The sequence below is a fragment of the Neodiprion lecontei genome, chromosome 5 (genome assembly GCF_021901455.1).
Source record: "Neodiprion lecontei isolate iyNeoLeco1 chromosome 5, iyNeoLeco1.1, whole genome shotgun sequence".
Taxonomy (NCBI): Eukaryota; Metazoa; Arthropoda; class Insecta; order Hymenoptera; family Diprionidae; genus Neodiprion; species Neodiprion lecontei.
The window spans coordinates 30413869-30435293 of NC_060264.1; the positions used below are offsets into that span (position 1 = coordinate 30413869).

The 21425-nt window shown below is 40.9% G+C and overlaps 1 protein-coding gene across 1 annotated transcript; it reads right to left on the reverse strand.

The window, feature by feature from the left end:
• Positions 1-200: 200 nt before the first annotated feature.
• Positions 201-15047, reverse strand: LOC107228109 (growth/differentiation factor 8). The gene is made up of 4 exons (XM_015669475.2): positions 14849-15047; positions 13178-14650; positions 2511-3126; positions 201-1934 (listed from the first exon to the last, which is right to left on the reverse strand). Exons 2-4 carry the CDS (start codon positions 13557-13559, stop codon positions 1715-1717), a joined length of 1218 nt encoding a protein of 405 aa, XP_015524961.1. The 5' UTR covers positions 13560-14650; positions 14849-15047; the 3' UTR covers positions 201-1714.
• Between the last annotated feature and the right edge of the window lie 6378 nt (positions 15048-21425).

Consider the following 21425-nt stretch of genomic DNA (forward strand, 5'->3'; position numbering starts at 1 on the left):
CAAATCGATCATTCAAACTTGGACAGGCACACGGAACTTTATGTGTACAATTGTTTAATTATTTATTCTTGTAACTATTCACTATATTCCTATATAGGTATATCATATGTCATTATGTTGTATATTGCGGGGTACACTCGAAAACGAAAGAGAAACGAAACAAAAATCTCTACGTTATCGTTAATTGTCGTTATTATTACTATTATTATTGCCGGGTTTGATTTCTTTTTTTTTTTTTTGCCTTACTCTTTTCCATATTTCTCCAAATCTGTACATAGGTATGTAATAAATTTCTTGGGTGATGCTTCCCAATCTAAGAACGACGAATCTCGGGAAAAAAAATTCGTCCCAATGAAATCGATTTCCTTCATGAATAAATAATATAAAATTTTACGATTAGGCTCGCGATTTGATCTTCATTCCGGCTTTCTCTTTCAAAATTTTTTTACCGAAAGCTTTAGAATTTTCATTAGAAAATTAATGAATTTGTGTTGCATGTGTGATAAGTCTGTGTAATGATTTGTCCCTAAAAACGTTGACAACGAATCTACATGGCGATGTATAATGAAAATGGGCTTCAATGAAAACAATTGATTAAAATCAACGAATAACAAAATTGTCGAGGGTTTTCAGTATATATATATATAGGTATGTGTATATGATTGTAAAATCGAGTGTACATAATTTTTGCGCGTGAATCGTCTGTCAGTGTGGTGAAAAAAAAGGAAAGAGGAAAAGAGAAAAATATTCCTCTTCAGAGTTGAACGAAACTCTGGTGTAATTATTTTTTTTTTTTTAATAATATCGGGACGCTATAATAGGAACTTAATATTCACCATTAGTTGCCCGAACTTTATATATACTTTCTATATGTATAGGTGTATATATATAGTATAGTATACGTATTTATATGGGCGAGTAGGTACGAGTGCATCGTCTATATAGGTACATACATGTGTAATAATATCATTATTGTATACATATTATGCCATTATGGTATGTATAGTAATATGTTAAAACTATCGATAGATCTGCTTGTACAAAAAATTTATTTGTATAACCTATATACACACGTACATATGCATATGTATATATATATATATATATATACTGTACGTATGTATGCATGTACGTATGTATATATTTGTTTATTTCCGTTTTAGTTGAGTTGAATTGATATCTCGTCATAACATCTATACATGCTATACCTACTTATTGCATTATAAAGAGTCTTAAATTAAGCGTTTCATTCGCGTCATTCACCTTCGTAAATTATGATGTCCAATGATTTTTAATATTAATATTTTACTCGCAAAAAGTACACACGTATAGCGTTGTTAGACAGACACTTCAATTCAGCGGAAACACCCGTAGTTCGAGTATTCCAACGTGAGTCGTTTACAGATTGTAAACCGTAATATAAAGGCATCAGCCACGTTAATATTTTCGTAGAGTTGCACTGCATAAGGTCGCGACGTTCAGGCCTCGAGAAAGATCATCTACCAGGTATACCAATCCATGGGATTCGGTAAAACGTGACGTTTATCCCTGCAGTGGAATCCTTTCCCTTCGACTGCCGGTCCCCTCAATGATTAATTCTCCGTTTCTACTGTTTTTCATGTTTTGCATCATCTTCTTCTTCTTCTTCTTCTTCTTTTTACCTACATATATTATTATTCGCACAATTCGGATGCATCGATTCGGTAGAAATTGACTAGGAACATCCACAACGTTCGACGACCATCCCCGGTATTTTAGTGAACACTATTTGGTACTCGCTGTCGAAGTATAGCATCGAGATTTGCGACATTCTACGCGCTGTGCAACATGGTCCGGAGTTGTGCGGTGGCTCGGCCAAGCTCACTATGTGCGTGTTTGGGTATTCCGTCAAAAATGCCAACGGACAATCGCCGGAACAATAGTTGGCATCGTATCTGCAACACCAAAATAAAAACAGACCCGTTTTTGTAACTTCAAACGATTCGCGCAAACTCCAACTCCTTGACACTGTTTATATTGTCGATATTTGGATATTTCGCGAAATGAAAAACAGCGATAAGAGTAGACGGTTAACAATTTCCGAACAGTGTTAGATCGACATTGGATAAAAAGATTTTCGCCTACCGAGAGAAAACGGTTATAAACTGGGTCAGTCATGATGAGAATTTTTTCAGGTTAAGCTTATCTCGAACAATCAATGTCTCGGAAAACTTTTATTGCCAACTTACCGATTACCGATCACTGCCTAACTTCGCTCACTTGACGCGCGATAGTTTCGGGCTTAGAGCATATACAGTAATGCTCTAAGGTGTCGGGTCAGATGTTTCCTTTCGAGTCAAGTTGGCACCACTGTCGTGGTAAGATCTCGCCGACCAATGAAATTCGATTATTTCGCGCATGCGCACTAGGCCAGCAAAGTTTTACCGTTTCCTCTCGGAGTTCGGGGGATCCTCGACTCTATTATTTACCACGCGTTGTTAACGAACGATTGTAGAGAGAAAGACACTCACCTTTTAGGCGCGATGATCCAGTCCCACCCAAACTTCTCGAAATCGACGGTAAGCTTGTAGCGGCAGCAACGCGACTCCTGACTCGCCTCGTCGCAGTTTAGTCCAACGGTCCTCTTGATCCTGCCGCTCCGCCTCGAGTCGAGATCCTCGATCTCTACATCGAGGTAAGGCGTGTGTTCGGCGTCCGGATCGAGCTCGATCAGCTTGGAGTTGGCGGCCCTTCTGTGCCCGGTCGAACCGGCCTGGAGCTTTATCGCCACCCCGAGGTTGTCGCGGGGGTGTTTGAACCACAGGGCCACCATCCTCTTCACGTCTATGACTATCCAGTCGCCGTTCCTCTCGGGTCGCGGGTGCTTTGTCGTCAACTGCGGGCCCAGAAGCGGCCCCCCGTTTTCCGAGCTCCCCTTCAGGATCCTCTGGAGCGTGACGGTGACCGGACCCCTCGCGTTCTCCTGCTGGAACCCGGACCTGATTACCTCGCGATCGGGACTCTCGTGGTCGCTGCCCCAGACCCAAAGCGAGAGCTTGGCTTCCCGAACTCGGTGCTGGACTATCTTGTCCGAGAATTTGAAGTACAGGACGTCCAGGTTCCCCTTGGCGTGTCGCAGCCGCGGATCTGGAAGAAAAATTAGCATAGATTTTTATTCCCGTATACCTTTACCTGTCGTGCGGAAAGCTGATAGTTTTTTTTTTTCTTTTCTTTCTTGCTTTCTTTTCTTATACCCATTGTTAAACGTACAGCCGCGAAACAATCTCTTGCGACGGTAACTTACTGTGCTAAACTTTGAAACTTCCAAAGCGATAATACGTGACGACCGGGAAATCGGGAGGCACGTTTCGCGGACGGTTGTTTCATATTCGCAAACCTTTACTATCAGCTTTTTTACCCGACAAGACCTACTTACGTCCGTTGCGACACGAATTGTAACACGTAGATTTCTCCGGTCACCGATTGTTATACATTTAGGTACGTAACTTTCAGAGACGGCGGATTTACGCGGCTGTCGTTCTATTTTAGCACGCGAAATTTCTCAACTTTGCGAACGCGTGAGATGAAAAAAAACGAGAATGAACTCTACGTCGTTTGATTAATGCTGGCAAGATTCTTGCTTCTTTTTTCTTTTCCCCTCTTCTGTCCCCCTCGCTCTTGTCGCTTTTTACCTCCAAACAACGATCTGCAGTGATTTGCAAGAATTTTTTCTCCACCGCGTACTATATATAATAATTATCTAAACGTACTAAACTTTCCGATTAGATAAACTCATACACGCGTTATGAATTCCGTGACTCGATTGAACTTTGTCAGACTTGGAGGCGTTGAAATTTCGGCTAATCATAACGTCATTAATTCCCACGTTATCTCCTTATTTCACATTTACACGCGGTTTTATTATTCTATCAAGTATAACATTATACATGTAAAAATAGTTACCCGGAGGCCAAATCGAAACGGCGAAAAATCGCAAAATACGAAATAGGTATACGTATGTGCAGAAGGTGGAAAGCGGAACTGGAAAAAACTGCGTGACGATTCAGAATAAATTCGCACGGCCAGAATTATTATGTGTAGGGGATGCTAGTTGCGTTCGGCGAGAAATCTCGGTAGGCAGAAGACGCCGAGACACCGGCTCAGGTTTAAATATAGTATACCTATAAAAGCATTACTCTGAACAACGACGGGCCGGTCAGTCGCTCGAGTATGAGGCCTCGGTATTTAAACTGGTGCAGTAGAGGAAACGATTGCATTTTGCCTGCTTTTCATTCCGTCCTTTGTACGCAGAGATTTCTATGACAAGTGACGATGCAACAGGGGGATGCAAATTGTCGAAAGATGCTTTCACGCGTTGGCAATAACAATTCGAATCATTTGATGACATTTCCTTCGTGAGCTTGCATAAGGTATACAGTCTCTTCTCACTTCAGGCGTATCGCGAATCTATGGTCCGAATTATGTGCCACACATCCATTTTCTAGACAGTTGCCAAGGTTCATTGGCAGCCCGATCGTACAATAGATTATTAACATTTTCCCCAACGATCTTACGCACATGTATTATACATTGTACGCGAGATGCTGGGCTTCGCGAATTTTCGTATTTTCAAGATGATCGAATAGTGCGTTTTGTAAGATATAATGGCCACGTGTCGGCCCTGTAATTTCCAGGTCACGAATTGTTATCTTTCACTTCCTACCCTGAGGTCGCGTTATTCTAACCGCATGACGACGATAAAAATTCACATCAAATTTTTATTACCCGACCAGTTTTAGTATACACAGATGCACATACATGTATGTACGCTGTACGCGTAAGCTATCTGCATATAATTAAAACCCAGCGCTGATTAATCACCGAAGATGATCATCATCTGCAACTTTGATGTGATGGAATGTGATGTGACGTACGTGTCTCTTTTTTTTTCTTTGCTCGGTGCACCCTCAAATCTTACGTATATAATATCTATTTCTTCATATAATGTTTCTATCCGGAAATTCGTGACAAGATTTTCAAAAGTTTTTCGTAACAAACGAATCTTTTGCAGCTGATCAAGATCCTACAAAGTCAGCCAAGGGTGAAGATTTGTTAATTTCTTGATATCTTTTCTATTTAAAAAAATTTTTTTTGCCTTCTTCCCAAGTTTTCTACCAAGTTGAAGTTAGGAACGTTATCATTGCGAAACATTGAGGAGAAAAAATCACTATTCTCTTAATTTTACAATTATTTTGAACGAATTAAGATTTCGAAATACGAGTATTGTTAGTGTATATTGCTTAACAATGGTTTACTGAATTTCAAACAATTCCAAAGTCGCGAAATAACGGTTTTTTCTCAGCATGAATCGTTACGAAGAAGTTACTAACTTTAATATGATAGTTTTTTTTCCCTTCAAGGAAGTTCAAATACCCGGTAATCGTTCTCCATTCCACCCTCTATCATTTTTCTTATAAGCTCTGCGTTAAGATGTACACATATTCGATCAAAGATTTATAATAAATGTACACACGTATGTACAAGCGCGAGTAAATGGGCTGCGCGATTGCGATTCGGTCCTTGGTGTGTTACAGCAAGGGTGGCAGAAGAACATTTAATTAAGCCATTTAATTTGCCTTGGAAAACAATGGTGATACGGGTGTATCGTATCTTTACTTATGTCTATAAATAAGCGAAGAATAATTGATACGACTTGACCTCGTCGCGGTGCATCGGTGCAATTTTCACTCTCACTCTCTCCCTCTTTCGCAGCTTCTATCTCTTATTCCGATTCCTCGGTGAGTATCTTTGCACATACAGTCGGTTCGATTCGTTGCTCCTTCGCAAACTCTCTCCCCCCACCCCGCCCACCCTCCTGTTTCACTACTTCATCCTCAACTATTTAAAAAACATCACTCAACCCTTCTCGAAACATTCAGCGTTACAATGCAAAGACAACTCGCGGCAGCGACGAAGATAGGAAAAGCCTAACACCTAACAGAGAGAAAGGGTGGATAGATGGTGTATTTTGTTGTCGAGATAAAATCTTCGGCTTTCTCATTCTCGATATACCTATATTAGGTATGTCCGTGCGTCAATGTTAACCGATATTGTAAGGTTAGGTAAAGGGTAAAAGAAAAAACCTGAACAATATATCAATAATACATGAAATGTAATTTACGAAGCGCGCCCTCGGATATGGTTAAAATGTTTTTTTAGGATGTCCCGCACGTAGCCTATGGTAATGATGATAAAGGGACGAATGAGTGAACAAGAAAGAGAGCAAGCAGAATGAAGCTCGACGCGGTCGAAAAAAGAGGAGCAAAAAGTGGCGAAACCAAATATTGTGTGTGTGTGTGTATATATATATATATATATATATATATATATATATATATATATATATATGTATGTACACACACCACATATATTTATATGGTGAAAAACAAGTCGACGAGTACGGAAAAATAACGAACACAGTTTGACGGGAGGTCTATCGGTGGATTTCTTGGAAGTTCGGGGAATGATCGGCGGTCAGGGGAATAGCGAAGGGGTGGGTCGGGAGCGCAAATTTCTGGATGAGGTTGAGGTGCGGAGGCGCGGATGTACGGCCGAATCGCCTGCAGCCGGGGGAGCCAGACAGGCGGATAGAGAGACGGAGGGCGAAAGAGAGGGCCAGAGAGGGACGCGAACGGGGGAAGGAGAGGGAAAACGAGATGGAACGAGAGAGGGAGAGAGAGAAGCCGGTTGCATGAGACTAGCGAAACTACCCGACCTCAAACAGCCCGCCTAGTGCGTTGAACCCCAAAATTAACGTAGTCAACCTGCACGGTCGAGAGCAAAGTTCTCAATTCCGTGCACATCGCGTTATTATACACGTTTCGTATAGTTTCAGCCCCGAACTCTCGGCGGATCGATACCTGCAATTTTAGGTAGTAACAAAAAAAAAAAAAGCAGAGTTGGGATCGATCGATCGATTGAATAATTCTATCTCTGAATCTTTTCACCAACCCGTCGTTGTATGGAATCACTAGGAAAGAGTTCAATTGTTATATATAGTTGCTAAAAAATTCTAGTAACATCAGAATGATCGGTCTGAAATTTCTATCTCTGAATCTTCTCACCAATCCGTCGTTATATGGAATCACTAGGAAAGAGTTCAATTGTTATATGTAGTTACCAAACAATTCTAGTAACATCAGATTGACCGATCTGAAAATTCTATTCCTGAATCTTTACACCAACCCTTCGTTGTATGAATCACTAGGAACAAGTTCAATTGTTCTATAATTACTAGAAAATTTTAGTAACACGAGATTGATTGATTCGAAAATTCTATCTCTGAATCTTGTCACCAACCCTCCGTTGTATGAATCACTAGGAGAGAGTTCAATTTTTGTATATAGTAACATAAGATTGATTGATCTGAAAATTCCATCTGCGATCTTTCCGTCAACCCTTCGTTACGTGAATCACTATGAAAAATGTAATTTGTTACATCCTTACTAGCAAGTTACTAGAATAGTCTGGTAAAATCGGTATCGTTATAAGAACGGTTTAGTTATTGACGAATTTTTAAGAAAAAGTGGTAAAAGTAACCATATTCAGCGTTATTATGGTTCTGAAAACTTCGAGATTAAATATTATGATCACAGCCGTTAAATATTCATTTCCATTTTGTACCCAGAACTGTAATATTTTTTGGTTATGGTAAAAAAAAAAAAATTATAGTACAAACTGGACTGTACAGTGAACGCGGTTAAAAATTTCTCTCGATTCGTCAAACTGAACATTGCGCATTGCCTGTAATATCACGCTTTTTTTCAGTTCAATTTCGGATCAAAAACGGTCGCACGAGCCGGATGAAATATTCGTGAATCCGAACTGAATCGGCGAACATTCGATCCCGAAGATTGGCGTGTGAGAAAAGGTGCGTGCGAGAGGTTTTATCCGTGATGACAGTAATCGCTGTGAGGTAAAATTATACCGTTTGCGTGAATTGCATGATAAGTGGGTTGTGTGTGAGACGATATGTGCAGTAAATTGCAAATGCGAACCACTGACGATCCGGCGCGTCGCGGCGCCTGTCTGCGAATACGCACTTGACCACAGCTGTATAATACACCATGGTACCCTGCACGTCATTGTTCGCTACACACGGCTAATACAAGCATGCATACGGTAAGTATACCTATATCTCTCTACATGCATGCGCGTGTGGCGACATGCGTGTACGATCCACCGTAGCACGTATATATCTGATGTCCACATATCGATTATTGTACGTTACACCGTGGATATTTGTGGTTGGATTCGAGAGTTTTTTTTTCTTTTATTATATATTCGGTATTGTTTCACTGGAATTCTGAGCCCGTTGGGACTTTGAATTTCGTATTAAAATTTTGAAAACACTTTTAGTGGATCCAAATTATCGTTACAGATTAATTCAATCGCGACCATGTGTTTATGTATTATACATTACACGTATTGTCGCATGATGACTATGTACGTCCAGGGACCAGAGATTGATTACCGTTTATGCAATTTGGTGAAACACTGATTGCCCAAATTTATGACGATTATCTGGCCTGGTTAATTCGGCTCCGTTACCATGTCGATGTATTAATAATCGTGCACGCATGGCCTGCAAGTACATACCTATAACTATATTGTTAAAGCCTGTACAATTATAGTGGCATAAAATCCTGCAGTTGAAGATTAAGGGGTAACCACTGCTCTAGGATTTTGGAAAATTCTCTATAGAAGTACGTAGCCGTATTTTTATTTAATTTAAATATTTTTCTATAAGCAATACACTGCTTTCTTTTGGCCAAAAATAGATTCGTTTCTTCAAAAGTCCACTATTTCTACGAAATTTGATTTAAAAATAACCCTATGTACTTCTATAGGCAATAGTACATAGATTATAACATTTTTTTTTTGTTTTTTGTTCCAGGTCTTATACTTTGCGAGAAATCCGTCCTCCAGTGAAGTAGTTTAAAAAAACGGCGATTTCAAAGATTGTCTCTGTCGCCGCCATTTTGCATCAAAATGATAATAAGCAAATTTTTTTTTATACCTCAATATGTGTTGAATAAACCCTCTGAAAAGAAATCATATTCTATTTTTCATACTCCCAAAATAAATCGTCAAAGTTGGGCCTTTTTTTCGGGCGCTAGTACGGCGTTACCCCTTAAACTAGCTCCTTTTATGATCGTCAAACGTTTCTAATTCCAAAAAAGCGTTAATAAATCTCAATATTGGATACGTATTCCGAGGATACTTTGAGTTTCTACTCTTCTGTCTAACCAGTTGTCTTAAACTTGACTTCACGCAGGTTTAAGTTTGTTGAAAATTTTTCGGAGAGCATAATATATTACAATTAGTGCACGATGCGCATTCGCACATGGCCATTTAACCGAATGCGAGACTAATGTACGCGGGAGAGAAGAGAGAAGAGAGGAAAGAGAGAGGGACTAGACGTTATGACCTGGATCGAAAACCTTGACCTTTCTTGTTTCAGTACGCTCTTAAGATCGCGTTAAATCAAACTCGTTGTTCGTATGTCGTGTAGCAACGTCGCGTGGCGCAAAGCCGTGGGAGGGGAAAATCATAAACTTGTGTTCAGCTTCCTAAGCTGTCATTTCTTTTTCGGATGAGAAAAAAACCTGCCTATCGAAAATCTCTTCCGAATTGATCACTAATTTGTCTTGAATTTTGAAATTTTTCTCAATTTCGAACCAACAACTGGGTCGCTGATTCGCATCGCGTGGCGCGCGTGATTTCTGTTACATTTGCGAAAAAGAGGACGAGTCTACATAACTCGAGCAGCAGATATCTATTTATATTATGCTGTTTACTCGGACGTTCGAATGCTCGTTACACGCTTTTTTCATCGTCACATACGTGGCTGCAACGTCGAGACTTAGTTGCGAACGATGCAGCGGTCATGACGTGTACACCTCGATTCACTTATCTAGCGATTATCTTCCCAGTTTTAACAGCTTTGCCGTTTCTCATTCCGATTATACTATCTGCGTTGAAAAGTACTCGTTGAACTACATACCGAGTGATTAGAAAATCTTTGAAGATATCGTAAGTTCGTCTGGCGAAGAGTAATTTCTTTCTTTTTTTTTTTTTAATCGATTCGAGTTCATGTTACTTAAAGCATTGCAAAGTTCATACTTTGAATTTACGAAGCTTAATCGCAGCACGGTTGAAGGATGAAAAACACGTTTGTTCTTCCGAGTCTGCGACGATGGTAAAATAAAAAAAGTAAAGATAAATACCGGGACTGACTTTCGATCTGTGAGAATGAAAAAATTTTGTCACGGTGAAAAAAGTAATGCCTAAAATTTTCAGCTGAGAAATCCTTATAAATCACGTCAGCCATCTCTGTACACACAGCTGGAGAACAGCATCTCCCCGAAATATGATAGTCCTATAAAGTATCGCCCCCCTCAGAACAACACATGGACACAGCAGCTGTTTAACTATAAAGTATAATATGCGTGTATGAAGAAAACTGTATCATTATAAATTAATGGGTTATTATTATGGTAAGAAGAGGAAGAAAAAAAAGGTGGAAGCTCAACAACGATTTCATATTCGTCTACGATATTCATTAGCCCGTTGATAATCGCTGGTTGTTCCGAATAAATGTAATTCATTCGTTCATTCATTCGTTCGTCATTCATTGAAATCGCAATGAAAATTCTTGGTGTCCTAATTCCATCAGTCAGAGTCAGACTTTTAGCGGGCTGAACTGCACAGTGCAGGATGCTAGATGCTAGCGACTAGAGCGTACCTCTCTTGCCCTCCCGCTGGTTGACCCCCCGCCACCACCCCCGTACCTCGGCCCCCGGCCCCCCGGGGAACCTTGTGATGTTGGCTTAATACGATAATGAAGTGATGGGCCTGACCTAGGCTGCACACTGGCCGTGACCTTGACCAAATAGTCCCCCACACACGCGTCTAGTCGTCAATGTGAACATACGACGTGTGTGGATGGATTTAGATAGGTGAGGATCTGCATGATTTTTTCTCTTCTTTCTTCCATCGCTAAATACCTCGATGTTTCTACATTGTAGCTTCTTGTCAGGTTGCTCTATTAATAACGAAACGGGAACGCAAGTGACAAGACTTCAAATACTGCACGGGGGGTAGTTTCCATCATAGTTTTTCTAACAACTCTTTCAGGTTTCCGTCCCGGTCCTTATCTGACTTCGGTGTAATCTGTATTTGCATATATATATATATGTATATTGCCTCCGAGTGATCACCACGAGCCACTAAAATTGTACGAACGAATTGACTGCATTTTGAGATTAGAACGATTCGAAAGACGGTATGATTTCATTCGCTGTACGAGCCGCGAAGTGTTTGGAATCTTCTCGAATGCACAAGGCGGATTCGGTTTCGTGTGATTTATGGTTTCAGGCACACGAAGCTGCGTGTACCGATAGAGCGTAAGCACAGCCCTATCGGACAGTGGAAGGTATCGTTCTGCATTATCCTAATACCGAAAGAACGTTGAATGCGTCATGTATAGTCATACCGTACGCAAGTACGGTATATAAAGCAGCATCGAACATGTGTACTGAAAAAGTTCGGATTTAACCGGCGAAGAAATCTTGACACATCTCGACTTGGGTGTACATGTACGCAACCGTGGATGCAGAGTATGGTTGAATTACGTGTGTGCAGCGTTCGATCTGGTTACGCGAGTATAGTTAGACAATCTATGTGTCTAAGTATGTAACGAACGCCGGGTGCAGGCAGTGGGGGCGTTGGCAAAAGGAAAAAGTACATACCTGAACGATAAAAGAAATAGAAATACTTTCCAGATAGTAGCAAAATGTAGGCAAGAAGAAGAAGAAGAAGAAGAAGAAGAAGAAGAAGAAGAGGAGGAATGAGAGTAAGGAGGAGGAGGGAAAGATTAAGCCGACCGGAGTTACTGCCACGTGTAGAGATCGCGATAACCCCTTGACAGGTCCAGCTTCTTTGCAGCATCTTCGACAAATCCGTTTACGTATAATGTAGTATATGACTGTGCACACTGTGCACCGTACATGTTTTCAACGTGAAACAGCTTTATTGTAACCCCCTTTCGACAGCCACACTGCAGATGCTGCAGTGAAGCAGAATTCAAAAATAATGGGTGCAACGTCGTCGATAATGTCCCGCGTTTTTCTGCTCCGCAGGTGAAACGATATCGAAAAACGCGAGGTTGAAGAGAGTAACGTTAACGTCATGAAACATCTTCATGATGACTTTCAAGGAGTTGGTTTTTGCAAAATGTAGATACGTTTGGTTCGGTATGATTTAGGTACTAAATTTCAGACAATTCTAATCGTGGGAAGTAAAAATTTTTTTTAATCATGCATCGTTGCACTAACTAACATACCAAACAATACTTTCTTTGCTATTTCCGTAAATAAATCGACTACATCGCGGTTTCTGACAAAAGGTAGCGCGGAAAATAAAAATTGTACCATATGCGCATACGGGGACTTTTTGCGAGAAAGAAAAATCCCCATATGAAAATAACTATTCCCAGCTTCTCCACGCCCCTTTCTCTTCCGTCACCGGCCGATTAACCGAATTTCAAATTTCCCACCGATACTCGAAATCGGTGTCGTGCAACGTGCGTGCGAAGCGAAGATGCGTCATGCGTGTCGTGTAACGCGTGTCCGTTTTGCGAACGGATCGAATCAGCGTCGATAGCGCACCACTGTTTGAGCGAACGCATGCGGGGCGGCATGATCAACCGAGTTGTCGGTTGCAGAGAGAACGGTCCAGAAACCCGGGAGAAAGAGAGAATAACCGATGAGATATAACAGTGGCTTGTGAGAGAGTTGGCGATGGGAGGTTAGGGGGAGAGGGATCGAGGGGCCTGGGACTGAGGTACGGAATCGAACTCTCTGCAGAGGGGGATTTCAGGTCGTGAAACTCGTCCTGGGCTCCCCGGTATCGACGAGCTGCATTAACCGCGTACCGCGTTGGATCTTTCTCGGAGAAACGACGACGAGGACGAAGAGAAAACCGTGACGATGAGGAATCGCCGTTAAGCGATCACCCGTTGACTCCCAAGGAAGGGAAAAAGCGAGCTGCGTTCGCGTTGAGGAAAAAGGAAATACCTCGGGACCGGGAAGCTGCCGGTATAGGTACGAGTCGAGAGTTCAAGCTCGCTACTTACGGGGTTGAGCCAGGGCGATGACGTTCTCGGTCTTCGCCGCGTACTCGTCGACCTCCTCGTGCCTCGTAAGCCCGGGCTCAACCTGGTCCACCGGCTGGTCCGACTGTATGCCGTAAAGGTCCATCAGCCTCGATATTGGCGGTATCTTCGGCAAGGGGCGCCCGGTCATGTTCGGCGCCTGCTTCAACCCCAGCTTCGAGAGTATCTGCTCCTTTATCGCCTGCAGACTCAGCGCACGCAGATCCTCGTGCATCCGACACGCGTTGCAGCTACCCCCTGCCGCCTGCGCAACCAGTGTCGTCTTCCTGACCGCGTTTCGGCTTAGACTTATGCCGTCCAATGCCCCAAGCAGCACCAAACACAGGACCAGTAACCTCGTCATTTTAAATGTTCCCACAGTTCCTCCTTCACCTCGATGATGCACAATTTTTAATAAAATTAAAAATTTTTTTTTATCGTTTATCGTTTCTCCCTTTACTCCTGTACTTGGTTACCTTGATAATATATTCTTTCGATCAGCAACGATATCGTATAGTCTTTTATCACACCTACGAAACGACCGTGCAGAGTACAACATGCATTCACGTTAGACCATCGCATAATCGGACGGGTTACTGCATCGTTTACGACTACGGGACGGCACGCGGGTGCGTGGAGTATGGACTTTGGCCCGATTTCGAGTGTCCAACAATTTTTACCTTACTTTTTCTTTCTTGCTTCTTCCTTATCGCGTTTCTTCAATTCCCACAATGTTCCTCCTTTCCAACTCCGCTCCGCTTGTTTCTTTAAATTTGCGGTTACGTTTAGTTTTAGTTCCTTTTTGGATTCGTTTTTCTCAAACTGACACGTACGTACGATTAGTTAAACCCACCGAAACTCGTTTTCCAATCCAAGGATGAACGATGCTGCAGAACATTCTTATTGTTTTTTGATTTTATTTATTTATTTTTTTTTTCTAACAATCGTCAATACTTCTTAGGAGATCGGTTATAATAAACGAAGTTCGTATTTGTACACGTTTTTAAAATTGATTTTAACAGGTGTTGCCGCGTTTCTTTGATTCACAACACAATTCGATTATCCTTCCCTCTTGTTGTAATATTCCTTGGTTATTTCGTGTATCGAAGAATTTTGTTTTTTTTTCTCTCTTCCGCAGCTTTTCTTCCAATTATTCAACAGTACACCAGACGATTGACGGGTAACGGTTGATAATTGTCGGTAGGCAAAACCGTGGTAATTCGGTCGTCAGATGGTCGAAACGGTGACGAACAATGCCAAGTAAACAGCAGTTTATTATACATACACTGATCCCTACCAGGGGATACGTCAATCGAGGAACATCCGCGATTCGGGTATGGTACCAGCTAACTGCTGCAGTAACTTTTAAACCGACGACGTGCTAAATGCACACGATAACTTTCCAACGCAGTATGTATGAATAATACAATTTGGAGCGCGGTTAATATTTCATTTCTTTTCCCGAAACCGTTCAATTAAATGATTATTTTATCCAGCAGCACCACACAGAGACACGTATATGTAAAAACAAAAACACACTGTGCAGATATTGTGTATATATATATACATATATATATATATATATATATATATATATAATTATTCGCGCATTTGATGCACCTCAGTTTGATTATATTTGTATATTATACGTACGACGACGAGCTTGGTGCGACGATGTCGTTCTCAATGCGAGAATTATTGCACGGTTATTGTTATTGTTTGGATTTTTTTTTTTCTATCTTGTTCTACGACCGTTGTAACAAATTGTTGCACACAAGGTTCTAATTCACATGCGCGTCGAGGAGAGAGAAAACAAAAACGTAACCAAACATATGAGAATTGAAAAAAAAAAAAAAAAATGAAACCAAGTAAAATGAAATAAAAAATAAAAAAAAATAAATAAACCTCCAACTTCCCGAAGCGTGCGAAGTGCGGTAAACTTGAACTTGATGCTTGTAACTTTTTAAAACTCCTTTAAACCGTCTTACGTCTTAATTCGCGATATCATAACGACGACGACGACGACGACGACGACGAACCGGCGAACGCAAGACAAACGGACAGACGGACGGTTGGACAGATACAGAGAGAAAAGAGACAGAGAGAGGGAGGGAGATACAGAGAGAGTGAGAGAGGGGGGGGAGGGGGGAAGGAGAGGGGGAGGGAAAAAGACAGAGACAGTGTGCGGGAGCAAAGGGGGCTAACAGGGGGTCCAGAGAGAGGGAGAGGGAGAGAGCTAGAGAGAGGGGGTGACGGAAGAGAGAGAGAGAGAGAGAGATGGAAAGAGAAAAGAACAGGGAAAGAGAGAGAGAGAGCGGGGCTGATCTGTCAAGTGACGAATACGATCGTTTTAGGTGTTCAAAAGTTTACGGCGGCAAGTGGGCAAGTGGGATGCTAGAAGCTTGCTGGCCTGTCAAGCACTGAGTCAGGAGACGCTGGTCCTCTCTGCATATATGCCGTGTGTGGACTGCCAACTACTCTGCACGGACTGACGGAGTAACCCGGCTCCGAAGGAGTTGTTAATCTTTACTCCTGTTTTACTCTGATGCGGTGGATACTACTGTTGCTGCTGCTGCTGCTGCTGCTGCTGTTGTGCTGCTGCCGCTTGTGACGACGATATATTTGTGACCACGACACAACGGTGGCGGCGGCGGCGACGACGGCGACGGAGAGCGTCGAGAGGCGAGCGACGAACGAGGCGGGAACGCGATCGTGAATGCTTTTGCATCATATGCGCACGTTCTCGTCATCTATTTATTACCGCCACACCTGTATCGTTATATTTATTATATATGTATATGCGCTTCTCGCTACGGCGGCGGGGATCCCCCGCTTTACCCTTCGGATTTGCGATTATAGAGAAATTAGAAAGCCCGCGGCCCAACCCCGTCCACTCGCTTAAACAAAGTCGATAGGCTACGCGGTACACGTCGGGGACCAGATGGGTTCAATCGCTACTTGTGTGATCGAGAGAGGTGAGGTCAACCCCGATAAAGCCGTTCGATTAATTCATTTATGAACAATTTCTATTCGACAGACCGACGGTATTTGTTATCTCGGATTTATGAGATTCGAGTACAAATGAATTACAGAATTTCTAGACTGTCTTTAAGCCTGTTTCACATTTTATTTCTAAAAAGAAGTTGTAGCTGTCAACTTCTCGCTCATTTCACCGATCGCGGTTGATTATATACCGAATAATATTTGATCTGTACACAAAAAAATATCATTCGGAGAGAATTTTTTTGGTAGGGATTTCTTCTTCTTGTCATTTTAAATTATTTGTAATTTTATACCGTTGTACGGCACGCAATAATACGTGAGGTTAACCATGGCCGTAATTTTTTTATCTGACATATTTTCGGTTTTTTTGAAAAAAAAACAGAGGGCAGGTTGCGGTCGTTTCAAGCTTTAACGCAACTGTAGGAACTCTTCTCGCCATTTCACATGCTAACTCGCAGCACTGTAAATGAAATTTCCAAATTCTCAGATCCTGAAAGCAGTTTTTGGTTCAACAAAATCCTATCTCTGAAACTCGTTGAACGACATCGTATGTCCAAAGTGATCTCCGAAGACATACGACGTTCTTGAACCAAATTCTGAGATAGGATGCCTTTACTCTCAGTCGACGATATGAAGAAAAAAAAGCGAACAATGAAGGTTCGAAAGCAAATTTTGCAGCTCCTTACTCAATTTTCATTTTAACAAATCACATTTGCGTATCCATCCCGAGAATCTGATTGTGAACTGCTTTTAGGATCTGAGAATTTGGAAATTTCACATATAGTGCTGCGAGTTAGCATGTGAAGTGGCGAGAAGAAATCCCACAGTTGCGTCAAAACTTGAAACGACCACAACCTGCCTTCTGTTTTTTTTTTCAACAAAACCGAAAATAGGTCAGATAAAAAAATTATGGTCAGGGTTAACCTCACTTATTATTGCATGCCGTATAACGATATAAAATTACAAGTAGTATAAAATGACAAAGAAGAGGAAACCCCCACCAGAAAAAAATCTCTCCGAATGATATTTTTTTCTGTACAGATCAAATATTATTCGGTACAATCAACCGCGATTGGTTGACGATATATTCTTTCGTAGATTGAAAAACACATGCTTAACCTCCTTCACAGCACGCGAAATTATCTTGTACAATTCTTTATTTGTTCATTTCGCAAATATTGTCCAGTTTGGTAGTATTGAAAAAAATACTCGAGTCCAACTGACACAGAGACAAGTAATGCAAACTTCAGCGTAGTCATTCATGAGTTTGAATGAGGAAAGAAAACGCGCCGGAAAATCATGGAGACAGACGAGAACCTCCCTATTTCTCCCTATTTATCGAAGTAATGTTACCGAAAAAATGAGATACCGCTGATATTCGTAATCCTGCACAGCCGCAAAACGTCTAGTCAATATACCGCGGCATTATATTTCCTTCCGTAAATCAGAGTAAAAAGTATCTCCTGTGACGTCATGTGACTCGCTCTTGCAGCATCAACAAATGAAACAGACGAATCGGCGGCAGATTCCACAGCATTTGAAAATTTGAAAAAGAATCAATGAAAATAACAGTTTTTACAAAATATGTAACGATCTGCAGTTATAATAAACCCGTGCATAATTAGTTTCATAAATTTTTGTATCAGTTGATCCGAAATACTAATTAGTTGAATAAAATATTTAGAACTAGTACTCAATAGATGGCAGTGTTTGATTTCATCACTGTACAATATGCGTGGTAGGTATAACACGTGTATAAATCAGGAACGTCGTTAAATCATGTGTATAAATCATTCCAGGCGATAAGATAAGATGTGTGTAGTTTTGCCGTTTACATATACATTTGATATATATTCGACAACCGGTTAATAATGATTTGATATCATTCAATTAAAACGTGTATACGTGATATAATAACACTGCATAGATGTATCGGCGGACGCTCTACTCGACTCGTCAGATTTACATATAACGCATAACTCTATTATACGTATTATGCCGTATAAGGTATAGCATCAAACTACAAACCTCTGCAAAGGTTTTATTTGATTCCAATATCCATGGTTTTCTTCAGGATCATGGAAGACGGTGATGTTCCTTTGATGAGAGTATTAATTAGACCGAATAATTACAGTAGGTATGTTTAAATTACCTCGTCCCGTTGAAGAGAGAAATATCTTTCAGACAATATAATAATATTATGCGTTTGATCAACAGAAGCCTAGATTTGATACAAAATTTACATATTATATTTAATTACATACACCGTACAACCAACCAGACAAACAATCTACCCACCTGCCCTTGTATAGCGGTAATCAACCGGCGGTATTTAAACACGGGTATTTTTTATTCGCTCAACTAGCAATAATTCAGCGTGTTGATTGATATTCAACCTCCAATTGTGATAATAACAAATATTCATGCAACTTTGAACGAAGTCGCCACCCCGGCACGGATAAATACAGATACTTTTATCTGACAATGAGAGAATATATCACGTATCGATGACCCGGACTACGCGAAGAATCGACGCCTCTATACCGCGCAATAAAAACTTCGAGTCAAGTTATTTCTTATTATTGATTCTTTTTGTGATTAAAAAAAAGTAAAAGTTTTCTTCCTCCTGAGGAACAACAATAAGTAACAATTTCCTATCCGCTCATGTGCTTGTTAAACCGAATCACGCGTAAATTGCGGGGAAAATAATTTTACAATAAAATAATGTATACGCGTGCAACGTGGATGTTACTGTTCGCGCAAACCAACGATGTCGTTATACGTAGTTTTCTTTCTCTTTTTATCTATTCATTTCTCTCCTTCGGTGTTTTTTTTTTCTTTTTTTTTTCATATTGCCTTCTCTTCTTTTTCTTTTCTTGTTTGGAACATAAATTATACATACACTCTTAAACGACCGCATAAGCTGCTCCGTGTGCCTCCGAAACGGTGATAATAATTCTTAGAAAAAACTACACCGAAGGGCTGTTATAACGAGTTCTATATGGTGAAAGAATTTTTTTGGGATTTGTTAACTGCTGCAGCACCCCCCGCATCGTCCACACGGCAAACCCGTCAGTCATCGCGAGGCAGGTGGCCGTTTATGCTCTCCCGGTCATGTGGGCGAATCGAAATGAATACCAACACCCACTCACGGCCTCCTATAACAAGCCAGGAACATTTTTTGAGGATGTGTTCACACACTATTATATCCAAATATGAAACAAGTGTCCGATCAAAGATAGAGCAAAAAAACAAAATGGCGGCCGTAATCAGATTCACGTTCCACCTCGCAACTTTAGCCAAACGGTTCTATCGACAGCCGATTGTATTGGCGACGATTCTTGTGCGGGTTGTATTCTGAGTCTGTGCACGATCGAAAAGCCTCTTAGAAATTTGATTTTCGAGAGACGTTACGAAGATAAGATCGTGGTGAGAATTGCTAAGGAAATTTTTTTTCACCTCCGACGTCAGAATCCACTCGTTTGAATGCGTGTATGATGGAATCGACTCGGCATAGAGGCGCATGTAGCGTTAAAGCGTATAATGTGCGTCGAGCTCTCGAAGGATGTGATGCATGTATTTATATACGAACATATGAACATACGGGACTCTAATTGCACGCCCGTACAGTATATATACGTTATACACGCATATATTGTAACATGCCTAAATATTATAACCATTCTAAAAGTGGTGTCGTACACTATGCGGCATACATACACATATGCGGACAATTCAAAAGGCCAGCAGCTGCTAGCAAAAAGTTAAACTTCAGTTGCTCCTCCACGATAAAATGTACGCGTATCTTAAAGCGTCATTTTTGGGTGCCGGTTTTTCTGACGCCATCGTGATGCATCGCGTTTCCCTTGCTCTGCGCAAGATAAGAGGGCTGAGACACCGCAAGATAACTCACTGATTACATTAACCATACCTAAATACCAGGTGTAAGTCATGAGCACCTCGAGACAATCGCGACGATTAGTCATTTCGAAAAAATGCTGCAGGTTTTTCCTTTCGTGTTTTACCTATTTTTAGCTCCTTCACTTCCGATCGAATCGTATAATCGCAAATCGGAATATGTTATGAAGAATAAATTCTTAAACGGCAATTTTACGGTAGTAGTAGTAGTAGTAGTAGTAGTAGAAGTTGTAATAATTTTTCGATGATTTTTGTTCACTCCGTACCGACGACTGCAAAGGTCTTTAACGTTTCTCGCCGGTCATTATACCTAGCGCGATTGTAATTCCTTGCGGATGTTCTCTGCGCTAGCGGTTTGTCCTACAGACTCTATATAAACCAAAGGTCAGTCCAACTAGCCGTCAAAATACTTCTATTCGTGGTACATGCATGCCGCATGCACGGGTGCATGTAGACATATGTATATCTCCATGCGTCATTTTAGGATCGAATAACAAGCGTATGTCGTACACCTTTGCGCTCGTGGCCCGGCGATTCGAATATTATTAATTATGAACGTAGATATATCTGTGTACTTGCATCCGTTATTCCGTCTATCTGTTTACTTCTGCTTTATTTTCGTTTGTCGGTTTGTGTTTTAATTGCTCTGGCGCAAGTACCGACAGATAAAATATAAAATTTATTCATTCTTTTAATTATTCGTTGAAATATGTTCGATAACGTACAGCGCAATGTATAATGGACAGCTGTTCGAGTAACACGACCAGGGATAAAGATATTGCATTTGAATCGACATTCAGAATAAAAATTAATTAAAAAAATAATTTAACCACGGTCACCGTAACCGCGTCAATCCAAGGACGGCTACCAGCCGATCAAGGCGTGTCAATATGGCCGTGAAGTTCGACGATTCAATTCGAAAAACGAACAAATCCATTATTTTATTAACTTGACCTAACCTTTTATTTATCATCTAGTAAATTGCCAATTACAGTTGGGCTTGCAACCTATTGGATAAAATAATTTTCCAAGGTTTACATTTATCTCAATATCCGCGCTTGCTCCACGCATCCCCTCATTTTCCGTCATACATTTGAATGTATTCTTTCGCGTCTGGATTAGATTATACTATAAGCAGCTGATTAAAAATTTTTTTGTAAAATCAAAATGGCGGGTTGAAACAATCATCTCGAGATTTCAACCTGCTGGAATATCTTTACCTGCGAGGTTCCTCGAGTCGCAACTACTTACCGGCGTTTCTAAAACGCTGGCAAAACAGAAACAAAGTAATAAATTTTGTACTGAAATT